Raw genomic sequence first — 27,192 nt, forward strand, 5'->3', positions numbered from 1 at the left:
CATCAATGTTGACATAATTTGATGCATGTTCTTCACTATAATTCTGCTCCATTGGTATTTCTTCGGTACTTATGTATTCTACGGTACCATGGTCCTCATTAGCTGCCTGTAGTAAATGTTCTATAGATTGTAGATTAGTACCAGTAGATATGATAGTCTGACTGCCATCACTGTTAGTTTGTGTCACATGAGCACCCAATAATTCAGTGATGTCGTAACTACTGTCTATATGAATAACATTAGTGGGTTCCTCAGAATTTGTTGGTTCCAATTTAATTTCACGAATCTCAGGTCGATCTTCACAAACTTTCACTTTTTTCTTTCTTAATGGTTTTTCTAATTGCATCTTGGCACGTTTTTCATGCATCTTTGTATGCATTATGATATTTCGTCGATCAACAAATCCCTTGCCACATGTATCACACACAAAAGGAAATTTACCGATTTTATGCACTTGAAGTTTGTGCCGCAACATGTGTCCAGACTGACCAAACCTTTGTGGACAAATATCGCACATGAATGGTTTTTCTTGACTATGCGTTCTCATGTGAACCTGCACCTCAGTTACATCTAGAAACTTTTTGCTACAAATTTTACATGCATGATTACGAACATTAAGATGGCGGCTGATATGCTTTTTAAGAGATTGATGCGAACCTAGAAAATTACCACATAAATCACACTGAAAAGTTTTCTTATTAATCTCATTATCTTCATGTCTTGACATGTGTAACTTGAAATAGGCTGATTTTGAGAATCTTTTTTGACAGATATGACAAGACATGTCCATATGACATTGTTTTAGAGCTAAATGACGGCTCAATCCACCTTTAGTAACAAATCCCTTATTACAAAATTTACATTTTAAATGAGCTAAACTTTTTTCAGCATGAAAATGATTATTATGTTTCTCAAGACTTCTTTCGGATGAAAAACAGACATAACAAATTGAACATTCAAATTCAGTAGCACATGTTCCAGTTCTTCTGTGTTTAAACAGTGAGGACTTTGTTGAGTAAGTTTTGTGGCATTTTTCACATTCAAATTTCCCTTCACTGTTCTGACTATTATGTGTATTTTCGTGTAATTTTAATTTTACCTCACTTTGGAGCACCTTAAAGCAAATGGAACAAGAAAATTCTCCCATAACTTTTTTCTTGTGTAGTTTCATGTGTTTATAAATACCTCCAGGTGCCAAAACAGCTGAACATATTTTGCAGGTGCTATCTAAGGTAGCAAAAGGAGTTTTAGTTTTAGATCTGTTCTTAGATTTATCTGCTGCATCCATAACAAATTCTTCATCACTTTCCTCATCATTCAAACCAGCAAAAATGTCTTCCATGTCAATGTCATCTGGATTAATTTCATCCTCTTTCTCTTTTTCCACATTTTTATTCAGATCACTGGAATCATTTTCAATATCGGATACAATAGTGGTACCATCAGCCTTCACTATGACCTTTCTTCTCTTACTTCCAGTTGTTTCATCTTCTATTTTAATCTTAGGAACAACTCTATGATGCTGTTTAGCTCGAGTGCAAATATATGTATGTTCACTCTCTTGTGAGGTCTTTCTTGCATCTTGAGTGGTCTTCTTCACGATATCAATTTCATCATCTATAGACAAGGGTTGAGAAGGCGTATTTTTGGCAGAGTCATTTCTATTATCATTTGAAAAGGTTTCCATTGTGCTTTCTTTCTCCACACTTGTTGTCTTTTCTATAATTCTCATTCCAATTTTATCTTTTTTAACTTCATAAGTAAACTCTTCAATTTCTTTTTCTATGTCTTTTTTCTCCTCATTTTCACTCACCAGCTCTGTCTTATTCTTTTCTGGTTTAGACGTTTTTGGTTTTAAGGCTTGAAGAGCTAGATTATATTTTTCACTAGTTGCTCTGCGACTACTGCGTCTGGTTGCATGAATTTTAATAGGGTCCTTTGAAGATTTTGTAGTGTCAACATCTTTACTTTCAGGCACCTCTTCTGTCAGGGCATTGTTACTAGTGTTTTCTCCAACTTCAATAACTTTAATATCTTGTGACTGCTGGTTTGGTCGTAAGGGAAGTAATTCTGAATCTTTCAAAATGTCTTCTGTTTCAGATGAGCTAATATCATCATCATGATGTTCATCAGGTTGGGGGTTTTCCTGCAAATGTTTTAAGTGTTTGGCAATTTCAATGCTCACATCAATGTCAACATTTTTGGAAGAGGATTTAAAATTTCTGGGTTCTTTCTGTTGCTTGAGTAGTCTTTTATAATGATTCTGATTATCAATGAAAGGGAATTTAACACTAATTCTACTGCTGAAAGTTTCTTTACTGGAACTAAACAAACTACTTGTTTCAAGATCTGAATTGTCAGTAAAATATAAGTCTTCAACTTTGTCCATGATGATTTCTTGTTGTGACACTGGCATGATGACGGCTTCACCTTTGTTCTAAAATAAAATGAAATATAGTTTTATACCGCACTTAGATCTACATTAGGCTACCTGATATGAATAATAAAAACATGTTCAGAATTACGATATAAGGGTGACAAGATATGATGTCTGTGTGTCTGTCTGTCTGGCATGTCTGTCTCAAATTCCTTATGTTATGCGGTATTGATACACAACCACAGGATACCATATGTATATCATGGCATGTTTTACTACAATTCATGCATATGTCCTGCCAGCACGTCTGCCAAGTATGATTTTAAGAAGTAAGTTTACCTCTTTTTGTTGAGTCGAAAGAACTTTTCCATTTTTGGTTACTCTTTTAATGGTAACTTTTCGACAAGGTATGATCTTTATATAGGACTCCAGTAGTACATTTTGACCATTTGCTTTCACATCAGTGATTTTGGGACCATGAAATTTCCCCATACCGGCTAACTAGAAAATATTTTAAATCATAAACTGGAATAAAAAAAAAAACCTATTTTGAATGATATGAGAAGGATATGGTGATTTTGAATATGTTGGGCTAAGGTCAATTAACTATTCAAAAGAATAGAATCTCATAGCCTTTACAAAAAACAACAAAGGCAAAAGCTTATTAATTAGGCTACCTGCAGCAGCACAACTAATGGACATTCGCTGATAGCCTAAATTTGAGGTTTTTTTTCCTTCTTGATATAGTCTTAAAATGACTTTGCAATTGCATTGATAAAAATATATGAACATAAGCACACATTATCAATTCTAATTGTTTTTAAACAGGACAATAGGAATTCCAGATGTACCATAGTTCTATCTTGCCTGGAAGAAATATGAATTATCCGAGTGCTTATGCCTATATGGACATGGGAATTATACAATAATTTATCAATGTTGAAAGAAAGAAGGCGCCAAATTCTCATTTGATCCGTAATTTGGAGTACCGGTATAGACAGTAAAAAAAGGATCCGTTAAGTAGTTAACTAGCTACATTCAGTCACCCTGTGAACAATACTGGTGACATCAAAATCAAGCGATAAAATGATGTAAATAGTGTAAACCGATGTCATTATATAAGAAAATATACCTGGAATATTCATTAAAATAACAAATAATGGCTTGTATTCTACAACTTCCGGTTTACTGCTATTTTAGGGGGAGGTAAACAAAAATATTGAGACCACAAATAAATGTCTTTTACTTCTAGTATAGTTGTGAATGTGTGGAAATATGACTCGCTCCCGTCAGCTCAACTTCGATCACCGTAAATTACTTTGCTGCTTTTCCATTCTCTTATAAATGTATATATGGGGATGTTAATAAGAATAGCAAAGATAAAGATATCAATTCTGATCGGGTTTTGACTGGTAATGCCATAGTTTTTCAGCACAAGATTTAAATAAGTGTATCAATCGAATGGATAAGCTTCCAATTCCATGTAGTCCTATGACCCTATGGTTGACCTTCAGTTTAATGGTTTCAGTACAGCTGGTGGAAAACACACATTTTGTTTCATGAATATTTTATTGTTATGTTTATAACTCTGTTTAACTATTCAACTTATTTTTTTACAATAACATAAGTTACACCTGAGTTTTCATAATTTTGTGCAGTTTCTGCTAAAATGCTGAGATCAGAGGTCTGCATTTCATCAACAAAAGTTACATTATCCCCCTCTACAGTTTGGTAAATAATATTTTGCCCATCTTGGTATTCAATTTGTTGATCAGAGGTAACGACAGCCTCAGACGAATTGGCGAGGAAACATTGCTGTCCATCTTCAGTTGTATAGATAAACTGGGTTTCACCATCTTCATCACCGACAACTTCATTGAGGAACACAATCTCATTTTCACCAACCACAACATTTGAGATGTTCAACTCATCTGGTTTCAACTGAATTTCTGGACAAGGTTCAGTAGGCCTATCTTTCTTCGTTTCTTCTAATCTAGCTTTTCGTTCATGAGACAATAAATGTTTCTTCAGTGAATGTTTTGTATAGAAAGAGCGTTCGCACTTGCTACATGAATGCTTAATTTTACCAGTATGAAGATTTTCGTGTTGACTTAGATGGCTGTTGTATCGGAAAGAAGCACCACAAGTGTTGCATAAGTATGGCCGTTCTCCTGTGTGTATTCGTTGATGAGCAACCATAGTTCCCTTCTGAAGAAATGATTTGTTGCATACATTACACTGAAACTTTCTGATATTCTCATGGCTGTTTTTATGGACTGCCAATGCAGCTGCCGTGCTTAATGATTTCCCACACACATCACAAACAGTAGTGGCTTTATTATCCTTATGTGTCAGTTTATGTTTTTCAAAGCGGTTGGCATTATTAAAAGTTTTACCACAGGATTCACAATTAAAAGTAGTTTCGCATGCTTTATTTTTCTTATGTTTACTTAAACCACCTTTAGTCTCAAATTGCTTTCCACAATTGTCACAGGTTTCTTTCGTGTCTGCAAATAGAGAACCATGGGATTTTCTTTTATGAACATCAAGAGTCTGAAAACTGTTGTACATACCTCCACAAAACTCACATTTAAATTCAGTTCCTTTACAATCTTTACCTGATCTTTGATGCTTCAGTAAACCACCTCGAGATAAGAATTCTTTTTTACATACAAGACACTTATTTTTCCCATCCGGAGTTGCATGCATATGCTTTAACATATGGCATTCATACACATAACGACTGTAAAAGGTCTTATTACATATTTTGCATTTATCATTGGATATATCTTTAGCCTTACGATGTCGGTACATGTGTCTACCTAAAGATAAGCGATTATTAAAACTGCTATGACAATGACGACAAGAAAATCTTTTTGAAGAACCAGGAGTCTTATCTTCCTCAAATACAGAATCATCTTCTTTCTTTTCTTCCTCCATCATTGGCTTGATTGTGATAGACCCATCATTATCTTTCGTCTCTTCCTGATTTAAATCTAGTGGTGAAATATTTAATAAGTCTTTTACTTCTTCACTAGTCATAACCTGACCTTCAACTTCTTCAGGATGGCTTTCATTTGGTTCAGTGCTTTCTATCACATCTCCTGAGAATGGATTCAACTTACTTTCATGTGCTTCCAGTTCATCCTTTATTACCTGTAAGTTTGGAAGAGTGTGATCTATGGTAGTTTTGGTCGTGGTAGTCTTAGATCTGGTTGGAATATTACTATTATTACAGTTAATGTTTTTTGATGATATATCAGTGAGTCCTGGCTCGCTCTTAATTGTCTTGTTACCTTTCTTGAAAGTCTCTGCAGCTTCTGTTTTCTCTAGTTCTTGATATTCCAACATTTTTTTTGTTAGTTTTCTTACCCTTTTACCTTCCCTGCTACCAACAATAATCACCTCAGCATTACTGTCACTTACTGTTTCAGCTGAAACAGCTGCCTTTCGAGAATTTGGTTTAGTTAATTTTGGTTTCTTAGGTTCTGGTATCGTTTTCCACTGTTTCATTTGAATTTGAACATTAGTTTTAATAGCCTGAATATCAGGGCAGTGAGTGTCATGTTGTTTTGAGAGGTTTAGAGATGTGAAAACAGGATCAGATGCGTCACCTGACTTATCATTGCTAAATTTAGGACATCTTAATGAAATGGATGTATAAAAGTTAGTTTGTTTCAGAAACTGGTAGGGCAATATGAAGTTGTCTGGTTTTTGAACTTCAAAAGTGGATGGTTCACCATAGCTAAATTTTTCTTGGGAACTGATTTTAAAACATTCTGGCTCATCATCAACCTGAAATATAATATGGATATAATCAATGAAATATGAGAAAGATCACACTATCTGTGTTGAAGCTTAAATCTTCAAGAACCTTGTCTTCAGTGGCATATTAAGGTAGGATTCTATTTTCACTTAAAAGTATGTTGGGTCGGCCTAAAAATACTCGCTCACTGATTGCCTTCTATCATTGTCTAATTATTTACTTTGCTAATTGAATAAATTCAATTTCATCAAAATTTTACAGTATTATAATATTTGATGTAAGATTCTTTTAGTGCAGCAAAGCTCTACAGTGTCTATTTAGACTGTCATTGTTTTCAATTGCACATTATCAACATTCTCTACTAGTGCAAACTGGTATTATAAACTTTCATTAAAGTGAAATTTTGTCAAAATTTGTTTATATTACCTCTTGTACATTCATTGAAATAACTTCACCATCAGCTGACAATATCTCAGTTGTTACTTTCCGACAACCCATAACTTTAATAAAACTTTCCATTCTCACACGCTGAATTCTAGTTCTTTCAGATGACTCTTCTTCATTATTGATTGGACAATCTGAACCATTATCTATTGTTGAGTTCATTTGAATTCCAGTAGTATCATCCATTTCAGCATATTGAGCTGATCCTTCAGACACACCTTGGGCTGATAACAATGAAGGTTGTTGGTTATTGGCTGCTCCGAGAGCTGAGAATAAATTTTGGCTAGATTGTGATTCTTCTCCCATTATTAATCAGAACCTGAAGGAAAAGTATGATAAATTACAAACAACACACCTTCAAACTCCAATGATTTTCGCATAAGCTTATTCTTAGCTAAATGACAATTTGCAATTAAGCTTATATAAATTATATATTATATAATTTGCAATTCATCGTCTTACAAATTTACTAAAAATGGATTTTTCTTATGAGTTTAGAAGAATGTCTCATGTCCAGGGGTTTTGTAATTTAACATTTAAATTAGGCTACATTTTTACTGAAGTAAGACAATTTGTATCTTTTTTTTTTTTATCTTTTTAAATTTTTTTTAGAAAACTTTGAATGAAGGCCTATGCATGGTTCTATCATCAGGGACACTGATACAATAGCATTTATTTGAAGAAAAATTGGATTATTGCAAATAAAAGCCATTTCTATTTTAATAATTTGAACATGGATAATATGCTATTATTAATTTGATTTTTTCTAATAATTCCAAATTCCATGTGATGTTAGCTTGCCCTCCTCTTCTGTTTAATTCTAGGGTGGCAAGTCCTCATTTTAGCTTTGCCCTTTGAATAGTAGATTTGGCTTAGATAGATACAAAGAAACTTGGAAGGTTAGACAATAACATACCAAGAACTAAGTCTTTATTTTCATTGAATCAAATTTTCTTGTGAAGTCTATGTCTATTCTTGAGGCTTTACAAAATTTATAAAATCCAAATCTCAGTTTAGACCGAACCAAAATTCAAGATGGTGGCTCTTCTAACTTTTGATCTCTGGTTTCTTTATATTTTAACAATCTAAAATTATGTACGTTGTGAAAAGCAACATAATCGAAACCATGAAGAGATCATCACCCAGTTTATCGCTTAGAACAAGATGAAGTTTCTAAACAGAAGTGAATTCCGCCATTTTATTCTCTTAATCCACACCGGAAGTTAAATTTGATTCAGACTACAGTTAAATACTCTATTGTTTGTACCTAAAACGAAAGTTGTAGTGTCATTGTGATATTGATAGATATTGCTAACTGTAAAGAATCTGTCAACATCTAAATTTGTTTTCTTATTTAAGATTCCACAATTTTATGTGTCAGGGACACTGATAGCTTAAATTTGCACTAATTCAATTGTCAGTCAGACTATCACATTAGGCCCTTAATGATTGGTGCAATCATCAAACACTTAGTTTTAGTGGAATTGCTGGTGGAATTTCGGGAACCACAGACATTTAATTGGAATAGTGCAAATTGATGCTATCTGTGTCTCTGATACACATGCAAATTTAAACCCGTAAACTTACCACTGGGTGTTTGAGGAGGTGCCAATTTATTGATATAAACCCCCTTCAACATTTAAAACATGGTTTCTTTGGTTCCTTTTTGCTGGAAACTCACTTTTACTACTAAACACATACTGACAATTCTTTCTAATTATGCATTTTTATCCTTGACAGTACTTGCATAATTATACACATTGGACACATTTAATAGATCTATATTATAAAAACAGTTTATTACAAAAATATATTTAATTCTCTTTAATAATCAAACTTGTTTAATGAGACCCTGGATTGCCAATCACTTAAGAGAGATTCCAGCTATTTCAATATTGATAGGATAACCCAAAAGAGTTATATTTATGGATAACCCAGTGATTACATGTGAAATAATAATATAATAAATTTCTTTGTACTTTTTGATCATTTTTGTGAAAAAAAATAGTAGAGAAGGCAATTTCTATAGTTCATTAAAACAAAATTGTAGGACCGCTTATAATTACTACATTATTTTGATTACAACTATTCACATTACACATTTCTAATAAAACAGACCACAATATTCAAAATTTACTCCCAATGGTAACTCATATTCCATTTTCATCTACATTGTCTCTTATAAAAGATTGCTTTAAAAGAAAAATGTCACTTTCAGCAGAAATACAGGACCTTATATCAAATAACAAAACATAACCTCAATTTTTAATTAAAATAGGGCCTATGTATTCAATTCAATATCACAAAAAACTAGTCCTTAAACAAAATCAATGGTAATGGTTCATGTATACATTAACTAACAAAGATTTTTTTAATGTTGCAAATATTAGAATCAAAATAACAAAAGGGTACTCAATACATAGAGCAATATGGAAATATTAAAACAGAACCTGAAACATGTCGTTATTCAAGAGTTTGACACTGTGCGATCTTCAGTTTTTAGTGTTGATCAGTTTTGACAAATCATATTAACAAAAATATGCTTTCAATATTGCAACAACATAGTTCGAATAGCAGAAACTTACACAAACTTTATCAATGAGTGAAGTGCAAGAATATGAAAGCAAAATGGAGACAAAACCGGAGTGTTGTGTTTATATTGAGTTTGTAAACATATGTAACTAAACAATTTTCTAATTCAAATTATTTCCTCATATATTTTATATGAAAACATGCCTCCCATAATTTGTTACCGTACTTAAATTATTTTTGCATTGAATTTTTAAATTTTTTTCAAAAAAGAAATCTATGGCTTAACGAGCATAAGAGTAAATTTCATTATAAATTTAGTTCAAGGCATGCACACATAAGACTAACCCTAGTCTGCCTCTTAATAAAAAGTTCACAGAATGCATAATGACTAGTTAGTTACCAACTTACCAGAGCAGTCCAATTTATTCTTGGGTACAATAAATAGTGATTGAAACTGCACACTTACCCTTTTAAATACTTAAACTACCTAGACATAAGGTAGACTTTTTTGTTTACTGGTTTGAATCAGATTGGGATATCTTTTATTATACTTTATCAGTAGTTGTTCAGCTATTATTACAACAATCTGCTTGATAAATACATAGTACATTGTCTATATGTGAGTTTTTATCAATATAATAAATAGTACACAGCTTGTGCAAGAATAGTTCATCTACTTGGTAAATATTATTCTATTTATCATAATAATCATGTCTATATTTGGGATTGCCAGCATAATTAACTATATGAGATGTTATTAAACACTGTATGACCCATTCAGTAGACACTATTGGTATTGATAACTGCTCTGCTTTCTTTAACACTGTACTAGAACAACTATTATCTGTTATTATCACATCTAACTTGGTTTTACCTGAAACAATGTACAGGATGATTACCTGAATCTCAAACATTCTAAAATCATAAACCAGGAAAATATAACAGCTTAGGACAGCAATCTAAACCAGTTTGTCAAAAAATGTAAGGATTCACGGGTAGTATCCTTGACTCATCATGCTGGTTCTTGACCAACCGTCTTGGCCATAACCTTTTTCAGCATGGTCAATTGGAGTAATGAGGAAAGACGTTTCACACTCCAAACAATAAAATATGAAATAGCCTACTTTTAGCTGTAGGTAATTTGGTAATAAGATGACATCTACTGATATTCAATACAGAAGACCAGGCTGATACAAACTCTTTATTACTGGAATTAACCATCACATTTAAACCAGATAGACAACTTCCTCTAGAATTCCTGTTAAAATATAAACAATCAGTGTGTATATAATAAATTGAGATAGACAATATTTCGACTTATTATCTTTATCTTAGGATATATTGCCTGTTCGATTACTTACGCCGCGCTTACTCGTGAAAGCTTGAATGCGTTTGTTTTAGCGATGACGTCATCACTCGCGCCAAGTATCCCAATGTGCAATACAAGAAGATGCGGACAATGCGATCAATACAAATTTGGTGTCCGATTACTTGCGCCGCGCTTCCGCGACAATGTTACCTGGGCATTGTTTGACATGCCCTGTCCATATGTGCGAAAACCGTTCGTTTACGTGAATGCCCGAGTAAGATTGTTGTGGAAGCCCGGCGCAAGTAATCGAACGCGAAACACATAAGTCAAGTTGTAGCAAATAACATATAACAATGCTCTAATAGTGTAGAAATGAATTTTGAGCTGTGAACTTGATAATTTTCACTCCAATACATATGAACTACCAGAGAAATATATCAAAATACATGTAGTTCTCTTTTTATCTGAATAATCAATTTCTGTATTTCGCAAAATCTTGATTGTATCTTAGTTACAATTTTTGCTGGGAAAGTAAAGCTGTTTTACAGTGTGCTTGACTTTTCACCTGTTATTTTTGACACAACATTTAACTCTACTCACCATTCACATAACTTTCTCTTCTCTATATTTATACCAGCTGGTAGTATATAAGATTTATAATCTAATAATCTACCCTGAAATAGTCCATCTATATATTAGACATTATAGAGATGATATACGAAAAATTACCTAATATACTGTCCTGATTTCAACCACCTCTATCTTAATTAAAAAAACAAACAAGAGTTCAAATTTGGTCATGGTATGACTGTACTAGCTCCATGCTACACAGACTAAAATAGATTTTCAAGTACATGTATGTAAACTCTGTATCCCTTTGCAAGTTCTTAAACTTTACCTTTTTAAGAGCATATATTCTTCAGTGGACTAACCTTGTGTCATAACTATAAAACAGAATCCCTCTATAATCTGCTAAATCATTAATTATTCAAAAAGGCTTAAGAGAATTAAAGTTTGTATGTTCGCAGAGGTAGAAAAATCTTTAATAGGCTGTAAGATACCTGTGAGGAAGAGAAGATGATCCACAAATGAGAGACACAAGGTAAACCAGCAGCAAGAGCCTGCATATATTTTACAGTTCTATGATGTGAATCAGATATCAAATAACAACATTTATACTGATTAATCTGAAATTAGACACAATTTATAATAAAATCATTAAACCAATATAAATCAATTCAAATCATTGAGCAAATACAGTAGTTGCAGACTACAAGGATTTAAAGACTAAGAAATCCAGCCGATGCTAATTGTCAATTTGGACTGTTATTGGAAGAAACACTTGCCCTTCAATCTTGAGAATCACAGCAAATTTTTTTTTTTTATCATTTAAGTAGTCAATATGGTAAAACTTTTTACCTTTTCCTGGTCATATTCATTTAATATAACACCTCTGCCTTCTACTATTAAACTGATTAACTGATGTTTGTTAAATGGGTGTAGTTCTTCTTCTGAAAGTACATAAAACTCTTTACTTTCACATTATTGGAAGAGGAGCTGTTAATGAATTAGCCATGCATTGGTATGATTCAAATTCTATACGTGTGAACTAAAAGAATACTGGGAAATATGCGTTTAAATTACCTTCAGCAGAACTCTCTTCAGTTGATATATCTGAATCTCTTAATTGTTTTTTCTCTTCTCTTTTCTGTTCTTTAGTCTTTACACCATGTGTAAGTAAAAACGCCATTTCTTTAAATAGGCCAAATGTCTTGGTACTGTCATCAAATAATCCTGAAAACATTCAAATAATGTATAAAAAGAAGGAAACATACATAAGATGAATAACTTTGTGAACAACTGTCATTCTGACTGTCAAGACTTTATGGCAATGGTCTGTTGCTGATTATCTGTATCCACTTTAACCACACTTTCAACACGTCAACTAAAATAGGAACACATGACTTCCTTTTTATCAATGATATTTTAGAGCCTCAACATGGCAGATGACATAATAAGAATAGAAAAAAATCTTCAGCACAATTTAATTTATCCTGAGTGCAAAAAATATCTGAAGTCTGATCCCTTTTCAGTAGTAACTACCTTGTAATGTAATAGTGACTAAATAACAGTAGAACACATACCAACTCTAACTTTCCTAGGTGAATGTCTAGTACCACTGGTAGAGGGAGAATCTAGTAGATTACTTGTAGTAGATGAAGATTGATGTGCTATAAATATAGAACATGTTCATTAATTAATAATAAGAACACAATCTATATTCCATAAGGATAATAACCTTGTTTCTGTAATATTCTACACTAGCTGTTCTTTGACAATATTCTAACAACATCATTATCGGCTCAAACCTTTAGCAACATAACATCATTTATCCTATTAAAATCTTTTACATATTGTATACCTTTTTCTGTTTGTAATCTTTTGCCTTTCGGAGTAGGAGTACTAGTAGCCATTGGTCCACCTTCTCTCGCTTTCCGTTTTCTACCTAATCTTTTAGTTTCACTTGGTTCTCGCATTTCCTTCTTAGAGTCTTTCTTAGCTGATCTTGTTCTTTTACCTTCTACTAGATTATCTACAAGAAACACACCACAAACATGTAGACTCTTATCCAAGGGATTCTGAGTAGATAACCATGCTGGTATGAGGTGTTCACAGGGAATGAACGTTATCAGCTAAGTCAACAGTTCCCGAGTTGACAGAAATCAACTGCCTGCCAAGTGGTATAAGGTGTCCACAGAGATTGGGACAGCACTACCTATCTCTTGAAATCAGTAATCATTGAAGTGGAGCTCAAAAACTTATTTCACAAAAAAAGTTCAGAAAATAACCCTGCAAACAAAATTGACTATCAACAAAGTCGTATAATTGTAAATTATTTATCACTTTTCTCTGAATTTCTGTTTAAACTTGACCCAACCAGCTCTGTTTAGATCAAAGTAAAAGGTTGTACCTAATGATACATTAGCTGGATTGATGTGAGTTGAAACATGGCTTCCTCCTGGTTGACTTATTCTTAATTCTTCATCACTCATCAAACAAGCTGCTTGATCTTCACTTAATATTACTTGACTGTGAGAATATCTGGAATGACAACAATCTGGATTTAACTGTAGTAAACTGGATGAGGATCTAGTGATGACGTTTAAATAAAAGCTTACAATCCGACCGAGGCAAAAATATTACTTTCCTTAAGTATATGTGATCATTTTAACTAATCATATTTATCAAACACAAAAATTATTATTAAGATGATATCAGTCTTCAAATTCTTACCACCATTTTCCGAAAAAATTCACCAATTCTAACACATGTTTCAAAAACAAACTTACAAAGATCTTATCTGCGAAGGATTTACACATGTCGTCCACAGCATTGTTTTGTTGAATTTACATCTTTATTTCATCTCCTTGACATTTACTACGTCATCTTAGTAAGTTGATCGCAAGTCTAATATTTTGGGCTACTGATTTTTTTTTTTAAGTCAACCAGACTTTTTCAACAACCTGTGAAATCTGATCTTAGTTTCCTCTTGAGAAGTGTTCTATATATTATACCGGTATTGACATGATGTCAGAGGTCAATAGGTCAACTGTGTTGTTTTACCAACAGTTCTACTTTGTAGATCATTATATTTACCCTTATCAAAATTAATCAATATGTATAAATATGTCCAAACTGTACAATCTGATTTTTATTTCATGGCCTAAAGAGCAACCATTGTTGTTAAATTGGTTGCCCAGCTTTGTACCGAGTAAAAGACACTCTGTGGTAACCTATTCCAAATACTATAATAACTGTACCTTTGTTTTTCACCATTATCTTTCTCTACTTGATATAAAAAAGATTCATCAGAATCAGAAGTCAAATGACCCAGTATCATCCCTGTATCAAAATAGCCATCATTAGACAGTACCATTACACTCTGACCTATAGGTAACTGTTTAACTAGTAATATATTACTATTCTTTACATATTTTACATCACCATCATCAAATGATACCATTACTCTACAAATATAAAAAAATTAAAACCTATTTTACATCACCATCATCAAATGATACCATTACTCTACAAATATAAACAAATTAAAACATATTTTACATCACCATCATCAAATGATACCATTACTCTACAAATATAAACAAATTAAAACCTATTTTACATCACCATCATCAAATGATACCATTACTCTACAAATATAAACAAATTAAAACATATTTTACATCACCATCATCAAATGATACCATTACTCTACAAATATAAACAAATTAAAACATATTTTACATCACCATCATCAAATGATACCATTACTCTACAAATATAAACAACTTAAAACCTATTTTACATCACCATCATCAAATGATACCATTACTCTACAAATATAAACAAATTAAAACATATTTTACATCACCATCATCAAATGATACCATTACTCTACAAATATAGAAACAGGAAAAGTCAACTCACAGTTAAATTGCAAAAATACGTAACTAATCTTGGTCATAACTTGGCAGTCATTTTGTCTGTTCTACTTGATTAAGTCACAACATTCATAAAATCCAGAAATTAAACAAAAAACATCTTGTTTTTGCAATATCATGTATCTAAACCAACTTTTTTCTTTGGCCCCATAGTATCAAAGTTTTTTGCTTTGGTACTTTTATTTCAATTTCTTCAATGATTTTTTTTCAAAGTCTTTTCCAGCTTAAATGTTTAGACTTTTTGACTATAGTCCTTTAAGTCATTACCTTTCTGAATCAATTTGTTTTATTGTACCAGGATAATAATAACCATCTTTCCATTTTGCCATGACAGCTGATCCTTCTGTTAACTTACTAGCATAGGTAGGTTTGGTAGACATAGTAGTAGTTGATGTATCTTTATTACCACCAATCATTGGTATCTCAGGACTAAAATATTCCATAAAACAATTTACTATTAGTTATATCACAAGGCTTGATGAGGCAGTAGTAACAAATTTTCACAAAGATATATTGATAGAATATGTTTCCCTGTCATTAGAAACTTACACAATATTTGACAAAATGTTCAGCACATTTGAAACTCAAAAACTTCACTTTAAATGATTTCAGATCAATTTTAGTTTTGATTTCCAATCAGATTACTGTATTTCTTAAAATCTTAAATCTTAAAGTTTTTTTTCCCAGAATTTGGCCCTTGTCATCTACCAGTTTTTCCTTGGTTTGTGGTTAGTTTCCTACCTTCCAATATCACATAGTACAACAATTAATCTAACCTGGTTTTAGAAGTGTCAGTAGTAGTGGTTGTAGTAGTAGAAGTACTTGTTGTATTCTTAGATCTACTCTTTACAGACTGCTTACCTCGTCCTGAAATTATTTTCAAATATTCTGATATTCTCAGTTACAGCAAAAATATTGAGTGGTAGAAGATACTTGCATATAAACACTCTACAATTGAAGTAGGGCGATATGGGATTTTATGTGTATCACAATATTGTTAATTTATTATCATGATAGGTTCAAATATCATGATATAGAAAATTTCCGAAAATAAACTCTTTATAGCGTTATAAAGTATCTCGATTATTGTTTCTGTTTAAAAGTATTCGAAAACTGCAGCTTGAGACACAAGATCTAAGACACATTTGTGAGCTTGGAATTTTAGGTTGGGATATTCCCAATCTGACACAGTTATATTTTTCATCTATCAAAACCAAAGGTATCTATCTGGTGTTGCTTTTTTTGTTGTTATGCATATAATGTACATTATATCATTTCCTTATCAAAATCTAGAGTTTACCAAAAGAGTGTGAGATATCAGTGCTGTAGCATGTAAAAAAATACATCATATAGCATAAGAACCAATAGTCCAAGAAGATTATTTGGCTGAAAGAGGTTGGATTTCTGAATTCTTGCCAACCTCCGCAAAATGCCACAAAACTGATCAGCATAAAATTAACATCTGAATTTAAGAATATACTAAATGTTTATCTCAATGCCAAAATCTCAAGATATCGTCTTTTAGACTGATATTGCAAAAATATCGTCACTATAATATTGCAACAGTATACCTGAAAAATGCCATATCATATCGCTAGTTTTTTTTTCTCATACCGAGTTTTTCGATAATATCGTCCAACTCTACGCTACAATGTTTTTTTTATAAAATGACATGTAGCAATTGAACTGAACCTATATAACCAAGAGTTATATTGTCTGTACACCTCAGTACATCTCAGTATAAATGAAATCATCATGTAAAAATGAAAATATCATCGCTGAAAATTTAAACATACCAGTGCCAGTTTTCTTTTTAGAAGAACGTCCAGTAGGTGTTGTTGAAATATCTTCCTTCCTACCAGATGATGAAGAATGAACACTAGCAGTGCCACCACGAACAGAAAATCCACCACTCTCATCTAAACCTGGATCATCTGGCACTTTGGTAGTTGTGGTCTGACGTTGAGCACATTCTATTTCACTAGTATCTTGACTACTAGAGTCAGCTGCCTGTTTACGAACCAATGGACTGGTTGATTTAGTTGTTCGAGGTACCTCAGAATGTTTTTTAGCTGTATCAGATGTCTCAGGACTGGTAAATATGACATCAGAAATTTCTACACCTCCTGTATGAGCACCCATCTACAAATTACAAGACATTGTTCTCAAATAATTCTCTGAATAATTATAGATTTCTAACAAAACAAATTATTTTTAAAATATTTTGAACCTAGATTCTGTTAACAGGAATAGAATATTTTTGAATAGCCGTTCTAAAAAATGTTGATATACAATTCAAATTATGTAACACATGTAAAGACGATTTCTCTGATGCAGGAAGATAACAGAAAGTCTTTCCAATAATCACTTACCTCTTCATTACCAATAGGTGATTCATTAGGAGTGTTAGCTATATCAGAATGTAATGAACTAGCTGCTATATGTGTGGTCTGTGATGAATCAGATTTAGATTTCTGTAATGATGGTGATAGAACATCTAAACTAGGACTGGTTTTATCTAGACTTTGTGGTAAGCTATTTTTAGAACCACTAGACCGGGACAAGGACTCAATGTCACCCAGTTCTCCTGAACTTAATGTACTTAAACTTCTTGGTGATTCAAATTGATGAACTTCTTCTTTAGAGATTTTTCTTTTTACCACAATTGGTTCTTCCCTCTCCTGTTAAAAGAAAGAGGAAATTTGGCTAAAAAAAAAGGGTTAAAAGTGTTTTTTTTACAATCTGGATCATCTTGTTGAGTATATCGAGTTGACAAAGAGTTTGTTTAAGGGAATATTCAGATTATGCCAATTTATGTACAAGAATTCAAATAGAATCTTATTTGTTCACTTTTTTAGTAGAAATGCAATAAACATAGCACCTATTCTATATCAGGCCAACTGTATCATCTATAAGCGATAGCTAAGTGCCAAGATAAACCAAGAAGCTGTTAAAATAGTAAAAGAGATGATGATAATTAAATTTCATACCTTTTTAGTTTTATTATATAGAACATCACCACGTTTATTAGTTATAGTGATATCTACCACTTTATATTTTGTGGTGACTTCATGATACTCTAATTCTTCCTGAGAACTTATACTAGAACTGGAACTTTTCTAAAATAACAAAACTCAATTAGCATGAACCTGAAAAAATGTCATTAACAAGTGTTACAGAAAAGATGTCTTTTTTAAATTCTTTTAATGATTTGTCAAAATCACTCAGTTTCAGAAAATTAACTCTCAAGTCAAAATCTTTTAGTTTCAGCTCAGTGAGCTCACCTACCAAAGCTTCCCACAGCAGATCAGGACAAGAGCCAGTGTTGTATCTCCAGTATGCAAACCAAATATTAGATTTACCTGTAAGGCTTCTGCAAATTCTTGGAAGTCCATTTTCCTTTGAGATTGTGGTCTTGAAGATTCACCATGTTGTAACTGTACAGAACTTGGTGTTTCATGAGAGCTTCTTGCTTCTGAATATAGACATATAGAATTAACATTTTCAAAACCCCAAAGCAAACAATGGGTGTGTTAAATTCATCAACCTATTTCCAAAGAATTTTAAGATATTGTTACAGATACACCTTCACCTCATAGAAGTGAAAAACATTGACAAGATAATTAGGCTAAAATAATCATCATGGCACCACCAATTGACCTGCTTTTTTTCTATAACAGCTGTTGGAGGAGTTTTAGATTCGAACAAAAATGTCATCACTGACAAAAGGAAAAATATTCAAAGTACTAATCAGACAACGAATTACCTGTCCTGGATCTTAAAGGTGTAGTAACTGGTTCTTCAGGTCGTACAAACTCATCACTAGCTTTACTTTGTTTTTTAGATGATGTTCTCTTTCTACGGAGAGTGGTATGTCTAGACAGACCAATTTGTTGATCATCAGTAGAAGAACGGGTCTCAGTTATTATCTGGGTTTTCTTTGGAAGAATTCTTTTAGCTGGTAGTTTCTTTAACTTCTTCCCAGATATAGCCTAAAAAAGAATTTCGTTTTGAAAGCAATATTGATTCAATAACAATTCTGCATAATGATTTTCTTCAGATGCAAAACTGTGTCACCTTCAGAAAAACCATGAAACACAACATCCAGATTTGCATTTTAATCAGAATTTGATATTGGCATAAAAGAGTGCAAGAGTTTTCCCTCACCTTGGGAGACTTAGAAGTCTGTTTTGTTGATTGATCAGGATGAGTAGCAGAAGTAGTAACACTGACTGTAGTGCCCAATAAGCCTTGTGATTGTGTACCAAGGAATAAATAAGGATCAGCAGTTTCATCCTCTTGAGCTTTAGGTGCAGCTTCAGAAGCATCTTGTGACAATTTCTGGTCATCAATTTGAAAATGTACATGGTCTTCTACAGACACTTCTTTTTCAAGTTGACGACTTGAGGTGGCCTTTTCCAACTCAGCACTTTTATTTTGGGAATTCTGTTTTGTACAGGGCTGTTTCAGAATAGATTCCTGTCCTGTGTTTAAACTCTGTTTTGGTTGAGAGCTTGCTGATGGTACATGTTCTGATTCTACAGTCTGCTTTGGTGTTGAATCTTTATCAACTTGTCGACCTTCAGTTAGTACTGAACTAGCTTGAATCTGTTGATTTGGATTTTGTTGAGAGTCTGATTTTGGTTGAGAAGTTTGTACTGTTTCGGTACCAGCTTTTGCTTGTGACTTTGGTTTTAACTGGACACTTAGCTGTTGCTGTGAACACTCTTTAGTCCGAGATGGTTTCACTTGTGAGCTCTGTTTTGTTTCAGAATCTGATTTTAAAAGCAAACTCTGATTGTTCTGAGAACTTTGAGCCGGCTTGGATTGGGATCCAAGAGAGCCTGATTGGTCTTTAGATTCTTCATTCATCTTATTAAGTGATTGTGATTGAGGTATTTCTTCAGAACATTGTGATGCTCGTTGGATGTTCTGATCAGGGGGAATGTCTTTGTCAATAGGTTGAACTACATCAGTCATTTCTTCAGCAGCTTTGGACATCTTGTCATCACTGGGTATCTTCTTCTCCAATAAAGATGTGTATGTTGTATTATCCCTATGTTCAGTTTCAGTTTCCTCACTGTCCAAAACAATGACTGAAGGTTTTTTAATTAGATTGCCCACTTCATCTGCCTCTATAATCTCTACACTAGTACTTTGTTTAGCTTTATTATCAGGTTTATACAGCTGAGTATCTTCAGTTTCTACTACAGATTGCTTAAATACAATACCAATACAATTAACTAGCTTCTTTATCATAGAGACCCTATGTGAACATAGATTTATCATTAGAAAAATGATATATGAATAATATTGGTTTGATTTCAATTGTAGCCATTTCTGCAGTACCATTTTTGACAGTTGTCATATCATTTTGATTGTTGAAATGTGTTTGATAAAAGTCAAAATAGAGTAAAGTAAAAAGAAAAACCATCAAGATTTATCTACAAATAGATTAATAAACATGCTCAAATATCTTACCTTTTCACCTGTAACAGATGAACAATCATCATTAGAAGGTTGAGTTTCAGCATTGGGATCTACAGATTCCTGTTCTTCTACCACTATTGGTTCAGATGCATTCTCTCTTTCATTGTCATCATCCTTGGTAATTTTACGTCGTTTCTCAAAAGCAAATACATCTTCACTGCTTTAAAGACCAATTAATTTCATAATGATGGCAATTACAACAAAGTTTGTGCTACTATAGTACAAAAACCTAATTTAGGAATTTTTTAACAACTATATTTTACTTTCTATAAAATACAAGTTAGGTAATAGAGCTGGTTTTATATATTGTAGTTATCTTTGAAGACAATGAAATATTAATTCAATTCACCTACCTCTCCTCTATAAATGTTGATACATGTTTGGGTCTTTTACTACCAGTTTTTGCCAAATTGAATACATTTTGTTGATTTGTATCATCACATATATTATCACCTTCTAACACTTGAGGCACTAAATTAACAACAACAACAACAATATTTTCTAGAGAAATGTTTATCATCATTATAAATCAACTGTTTCAACATTTGATCAAACTCTGTTTTAATGGAAGTTTAGAGCAAATTCCTGAGATGTTGAGATCATCTCCATTAAGTCATCCATTCCACAATATCCATTATATATTATTTTGCGTTAAACAAACATTATGGCCAACCTATACTTGATGTCCAATAGCTGTTTGTGGTTTCTGGACATTTGAGCTGCTTTGCTGGTTATGTCCTGATTCCCAAGTCAAGAGCCCTATTTTGGCAGCTAATAAAATACTTTAGTAGTTAGTTAGTCTTGTGTGGCGACACTCCTTTACTTTTAAGAGACTTTTATCTTCCATGAATTAAACCTGAGTTTGATAAGCACAATGCATAGCCAACCAAGGAGGACTTGAAGATTTAAAGAAGATGACAATGTATAATCAATAAAGTCAACTTATTTTCCTGTCTTAAATACAATAACATAGTAACCATTAAGATGAAATGATGTATCTGAATTATTTTCAGTCTCTGTACATATGTGATCAATATCTAATGATGCTTGTTTGTCCAATCCTCCCTCTCTGAAACAGATATTGTTACATTTTAGAAAAGAACCAAATCATTTGATATTCCCTTTTAGAAGTTAAAATAAATAGACATAGTTCATTTTGTCAAGTATATAAAATACTGTCAGTCATAATCAAAAACTTGGTCGCACAAAATAAACTCTGTGTTGTTACTATCAGGATATCAAAACACATCACTGACTATTGATCAAGTCTTGTTTCTGTATGAATGAATGTGACTTACTGTGAAGGTGATGTTTTATTAGTATCAGGACTAGTACTATTATCAGTACTGGTACCATGTTTACTATCAGTAATAGTAGGATGTAACAATACACCCTCTCTTGGTATTGATAAATGGAAACTTTCTGTAATTATAAGAACATGAATAATGCATAAGGATAATATTCTGGTAATAAATGTGTTTAATACCTTTATTCTCTGTTTATTTGACAAACAGATCATCTACAAAGATGAAGTTAGGCCAACGTATCTACAGTATACCGATCAGTATACTATCATACCGATAAAGGTACCAAATTCAATCATAATAATATCTTACCAGCTAGTGAGGAGTTGGTTGTTTTCTTACCAGTATCATCAATATTTATTTCTTCCTCATATCTTAATGACTGACATGGACTCTCATCTGTAAATATACAATGGATCTACTACAATTACACTAATAAATATAAGAAAAGAAAGAAACAACCATTATTACAAGGATAACAACTTATCTTCAAGAGCATCTTGTAACCAGCTGGTCCTTGTGCATAACTGGATCATTCATACCCTTTTAAAACAATGTAGACTGGAAATATGAGAAAATATGACTTGATATAGGTCAACAGACTTTCACATATCGACTGCGATTACAACCCATGACCATCATTCAGTTGAAGTAATCAAGCATGGTAATGATACTTACTATAAGGATATGGTTGAGATGGAGATAATCTTAAAGCTAAGTCTTGAGAATCTGCTACAAACAAAATAATCATAGTAATTATATCAGTGCTTAATAAAAACAAACCTGGGCAGAAGTGGTATTGATTTTTTCACTTTGCTTTCCAAAAATTCTTATGATTTCAAATAATCATATTCTATAATTTTATAAAGTGACTTATTATCAGCCTTAATGTTAGAAACTCTGTTGATTTAAGTCACTATTACATAACCTGCACAACACAAACCTTGTTCACTATTGCTTAGATTCAATCTATATATAAGGATATATAATACCAACCTGGTTTGCTTTCATTACCAGTATTTACAGATTCTTTGACCTGCAACATTTCATTCATCATTATTGAGGTGTACTTACTTTATTACTTAATTACTTTAAGTCATAATATGATCATTTAAAAAATCAAAACAGTCAGATTTTCAAAAAAATTCCCCAAAAATGTTTTAACCTCTGCTTTTAAACTGTTATATAGATTTACAGTCCAGGTTACAATGAATGACCAGTCATACTGCAGAATATCTAACAATTCTAATAGGCATCGGTTTTCAAAATAAATGACCAAGTCTACTATTTTAATGTCAAGGGAAATGATTATTAAAAATACTCATGGACAATACCTGATCATTTAAAGTAGCTATAGCTGTAGGATCATAGGTCTCCTCCTTTTTATCATTATCTTCTTAAATACATAAAATATAGTTTTAAAATATTGATTTTGATGGAACTGCTGATATGTCTTAAAAAAATAATACTCTAAAGGAGCACAAATACCATTAATTAGTCAGCTGTTATCTCATGTACATAACTGCTATTGCAGTATTTATGTATTTATGTACAGAAAATCACAGAAAGACTTAACCAGAGATGTTGTCAAAGAATGTGGATTTTTAAGGATTAAATCAATACCATAATTACCTAGTAAGCTATCATCTGTTGGTGAATTAGGTATAATTCTAGGTGTAGACATTATAATTTCTGGGGAATCACCCCTGAAGAACAAAAAAAAAAACTGAAGTACGATCATATGATTCAATATAATGAAAAAACAGGTGTTAAAACACAGATATGAATTAGCTGAATGGCATAAAATAGTTTGAAAATATATTTTCATTGTTAACTTACAAATTTTGATCAAGAGTTTCAGGAACTATCATGGGTTCTCCTGATAGTTGTAAACTACGAAAATTCTGACTACTTTTAATTGGCGTAATTTCCTCATCATCACCTGTAGAAAAAGATAATTAAAATATTTTCTATCTGTAAGTCTAGTAACTGAAAAAAAACCCATGGATCACACATTTTCAAAACACAACACAAATAATTGCTTAAGCCATGTTGTTTTTAATAAGAAATTGATTTGTCTTGCATTCAGTATTTGAATGACACAAACTCAAACAGTATATAAATCAATATAAAACTAAACACAGTGCTGCTGTCTACTATAAAATAATGTTAGATTATCATCATGATGTTATTTCAACTCAGTAACAATTTGACATGAAATACTTTGATCTTTAAAACTTACATGTATCTTTTACAAAAAACATATCTTCTTGAGAACTTGGTGCCAAATCAAAACCTTGAGATCTGTAATTATGAGATTAGGAATATAGCCAAAAACTATGTCTTAACCAGATTCATTAACTAAAATCTAAAAATAAATATGAAACATGACATTTTTAGTCTAATATTACATTGTGAATTGTCCATTTAAGCAGAAACAAGTATTTACTACTTACTGAAATGTATTAGCTATTACAACAGGAGAACTTGTTACACCACTAGTACTGGCTTCATCTAGTGACAAATATAAATAGTGAAAAGAAAACAGGCAATCTTATTTCAATGGCCATTGTAACAGTTTCTTGGTATATATGAAAACATCTACATAAAAAGTTTTGAAAAGCAGACTATTTTTCAGTTATATGTATATGTACTTCATCTATTAATCTATTAATGAAAATACTTTCCCTCTATTAACATATACACAGATGGAGCAACTGGATTCGTTTAGAATATAAATCCATGACTCTTTGGATGTCTGACTGAGGCTCACATTTCTTACTTTTCTTAATGAAAATGAGCCAGTTTTTCTCAACTTTGCTTTTCTGTAAATACCAACCAAATTTTGAAGCCAATCTACATGTATGCACCATAGAATTTCTTAAAAGCTCCTATGCAATGAAAAAAAAAATAGATCACCTGTATTTTTACCAGCTGTAAATTTTGTTTTACAAATAACAGTAATATTGGCATCACTAGCTGATTGGGTCATAACAATATCTTCATCACTGTAACAAAATTCATCCAAAGTTTTCTGTCATTAAAATACAATTTCCCTACCAACCAATTCTCTTTTAGTTCATGAAAATTGGGTTTAATGACATTGTGGAAGATCTTCATAACACAGGGCTCATATTTTCAACACTACCCTAGTTTTATGTACAAAATACACAAAATCAGTGACACATAATGGTGGCTCACTGCTTTTGTGAAAAATCTGCCAGCTGGTTGCATATGATATTTCATGTATTTCTTGAATATCATCTCTGAAGATGTTTCCATGTCAATCCATATTAAAAATGCATTTTGAAAACACATACTTCACTTTCTGTTAATTATCTTAAGCCTACCTGAAACTATCTTTTTCATCATTAGTCTCTGAAACATGTTTAATCTGTTCCATCTCACTCTCACTATCTTTCACTAAAACCTTTGCCATTTCTACATAATATATAATAGTTTCTTATTTTTCTCAGGAAAATCAAAAGGTTTATTGTTTAGAATAAGCTTACATCATGATCTCGATTTGAAGGAAGGTTAATCAAACGATTACTTTAAAGGTCTACTAATATATTTTTCTTATTGAGGTAATATCATTTTCATTCAGATAAAGTATTTTTTCCATAGTTTAATACATATGATCACAATATGTTTCAATAATTATTATATTTCTTCAAAATAAAGTAGACTGGTCATTTTAATGTTTTGATGTGCATAAATATCTTTGCTCCACTACAGAAAACAATTACCAAGGACCAACCTTGTTTCTTAACTTCATCTTCAGAGCTTGTTTCAAGCAATCTATTAGTAAATAATATACTCTTCTCTTTTGCTGAGTCAGATTCAGAAGTCTAATAAACAAACAAAATCAGTTATCATTAGAATAGGCAATATCCATTTAAGGGTTATATATATATGTAATATCATTGCTGGCACAGTACATTGGTGAATCAATACAAGAGAAAATAAACCCACTTGACGCTGTCTACACGCTCAATTTGACACGATTTTACTAGGTCAAGGGCAATAACTCCAAAGCCGTTCTTCCCAATATTACCAAATCAAAACTTGAAACAAAACTCATCTATATAAGCTTATGGAAATTTGAAGCAAATTTACTAGGTCATGGGCAATTACTCCAAAACCGTTCATTCTATCAAAACCAAACGTCCCCATTTTCATATAGGAGTATAAAAAGTAAGTCAAACTAATTAAAAGTACCTTTGATGATTTTGTCAAAGCAGGCAAATTTTGAAGAATTGTCTTAGTATCTTGATTGGTTTGTGTTTCAACCTGTGATGTTCCTACCATGAAAGCTGTGGGAACATCTTCACTGTCATCATCAGATGAATCCATGGCTAGAAATAAACCTGAAATACAGTTTACTATTCATACAACAAGTGTGAAAAAGTGCAAAAAAATATATATGAAAGAATGCTAATCACGGTAAATTAGAAATTGGGCATCACTGCTACTTATGCTAAGGGCCCTGAGGATCAACAAAAAATAAGTTTGCTAAAGGGACAGTTGCCATACATGTGTAATCTACCGATGTTGTCGGGTTTCTACCGCTTTTGCATGTTGTCCACCGCTCTACTGACAGAATACCCAATTCTACCATTTTTTGGTTTTTTTCAAGGGACCTACAGTTTTCGATTTCTAGAATTATTTTGCCTCGGGAGGCCTAGCCTATATTACACATTTGTTAATTTCTACAGTGTCATGTAAGCCTATGATAAATAATTAATTTACATAGCTTAAGGTATATTTAAAAAAAAAGATTTTTCACCAAATCTCCAGATTTTTCAAGGCAAATCTTGAAAATTGAAAAAGCTATAATAATGGAGGGAGATATTTCAGACTATACTATGTTAGTTTCGAACTATAAAAAGACCTGAACTACATTACATTAAGAAGTGAGGAGTACATATCACAAACACTAAACAATAATATGGAATAAAATCAATCAGATGATGTTTCAACATAATTTACAAGGGTCGTCATCCACTGAAATGATAGATGAACTAATTTTTATTTAGAGTAATTTCAGTCTTCGGTGGTGAAAAGTTACATTGAGACTTAAGGACATTGAGAGCTTATTACCTATTTAAAAACCAGTCTGCTTTTTCACTTGGATCAAATACAAATGGGGACGTATCCCCCTTGTGCAATTTAGCCGAATTAAGAGCTGTCAATAGAACATTCAATATCAACCCTAAAATTAGAAGCTTATTTAGTTACTGCAATCTTATCATTCGTGCATTTCCTGTTTCGCGCCACCATTTTGTTTTGCAATCTCAATCTGAAGTGGATTAGAGAAAAACAAATATATTTGTAGTATAAGTTATGCATATTTTTCATATTATATGGCAGATATTGCTTAAGAAATAGTTTAAATATTTCATTTTGACATAGGATATTGGTTTGATAACGCTATACATGTTACTGTCTTTATTTTCCATCTATCC

At 32.2% G+C, this 27,192-nt stretch overlaps 2 protein-coding genes across 2 annotated transcripts; both read right to left on the reverse strand.

Annotated features, from left to right (window-relative positions):
• Positions 1 to 361: 361 nt before the first annotated feature.
• LOTGIDRAFT_118229 (hypothetical protein) lies at positions 362 to 4,948 on the reverse strand (the record flags this gene model as incomplete). Its single annotated transcript, XM_009056493.1, has 2 exons — positions 362 to 626; positions 4,392 to 4,948. Coding segments are annotated over 2 exons (822 nt in total), but the record flags the coding sequence as incomplete, so codon positions are not given.
• Positions 4,949 to 9,811: 4,863 nt separating this feature from the next.
• On the reverse strand, positions 9,812 to 26,345 carry LOTGIDRAFT_161149 (hypothetical protein; the record flags this gene model as incomplete). Its single annotated transcript, XM_009056494.1, has 35 exons — positions 9,812 to 9,993; positions 10,244 to 10,377; positions 11,029 to 11,102; positions 11,490 to 11,615; positions 11,848 to 11,939; positions 12,073 to 12,222; positions 12,573 to 12,659; positions 12,851 to 13,021; positions 13,400 to 13,530; positions 14,250 to 14,456; positions 15,198 to 15,359; positions 15,707 to 15,797; positions 16,727 to 17,072; positions 17,303 to 17,611; positions 17,921 to 18,049; positions 18,293 to 18,405; positions 18,697 to 18,922; positions 19,098 to 20,147; positions 20,412 to 20,580; positions 20,774 to 20,891; positions 21,398 to 21,489; positions 21,719 to 21,842; positions 22,037 to 22,123; positions 22,403 to 22,456; positions 22,721 to 22,760; positions 23,059 to 23,120; positions 23,357 to 23,430; positions 23,564 to 23,666; positions 23,967 to 24,028; positions 24,181 to 24,238; positions 24,644 to 24,732; positions 25,075 to 25,165; positions 25,485 to 25,575; positions 25,946 to 26,094; positions 26,294 to 26,345. 35 exons carry the CDS (start codon positions 26,343 to 26,345, stop codon positions 9,812 to 9,814), a joined length of 5,295 nt encoding a protein of 1,764 aa, XP_009054742.1.
• Between the last annotated feature and the right edge of the window lie 847 nt (positions 26,346 to 27,192).

Source organism: Lottia gigantea, assembly GCF_000327385.1.
Source record: "Lottia gigantea unplaced genomic scaffold LOTGIsca_28, whole genome shotgun sequence".
Taxonomy (NCBI): Eukaryota; Metazoa; Mollusca; class Gastropoda; family Lottiidae; genus Lottia; species Lottia gigantea.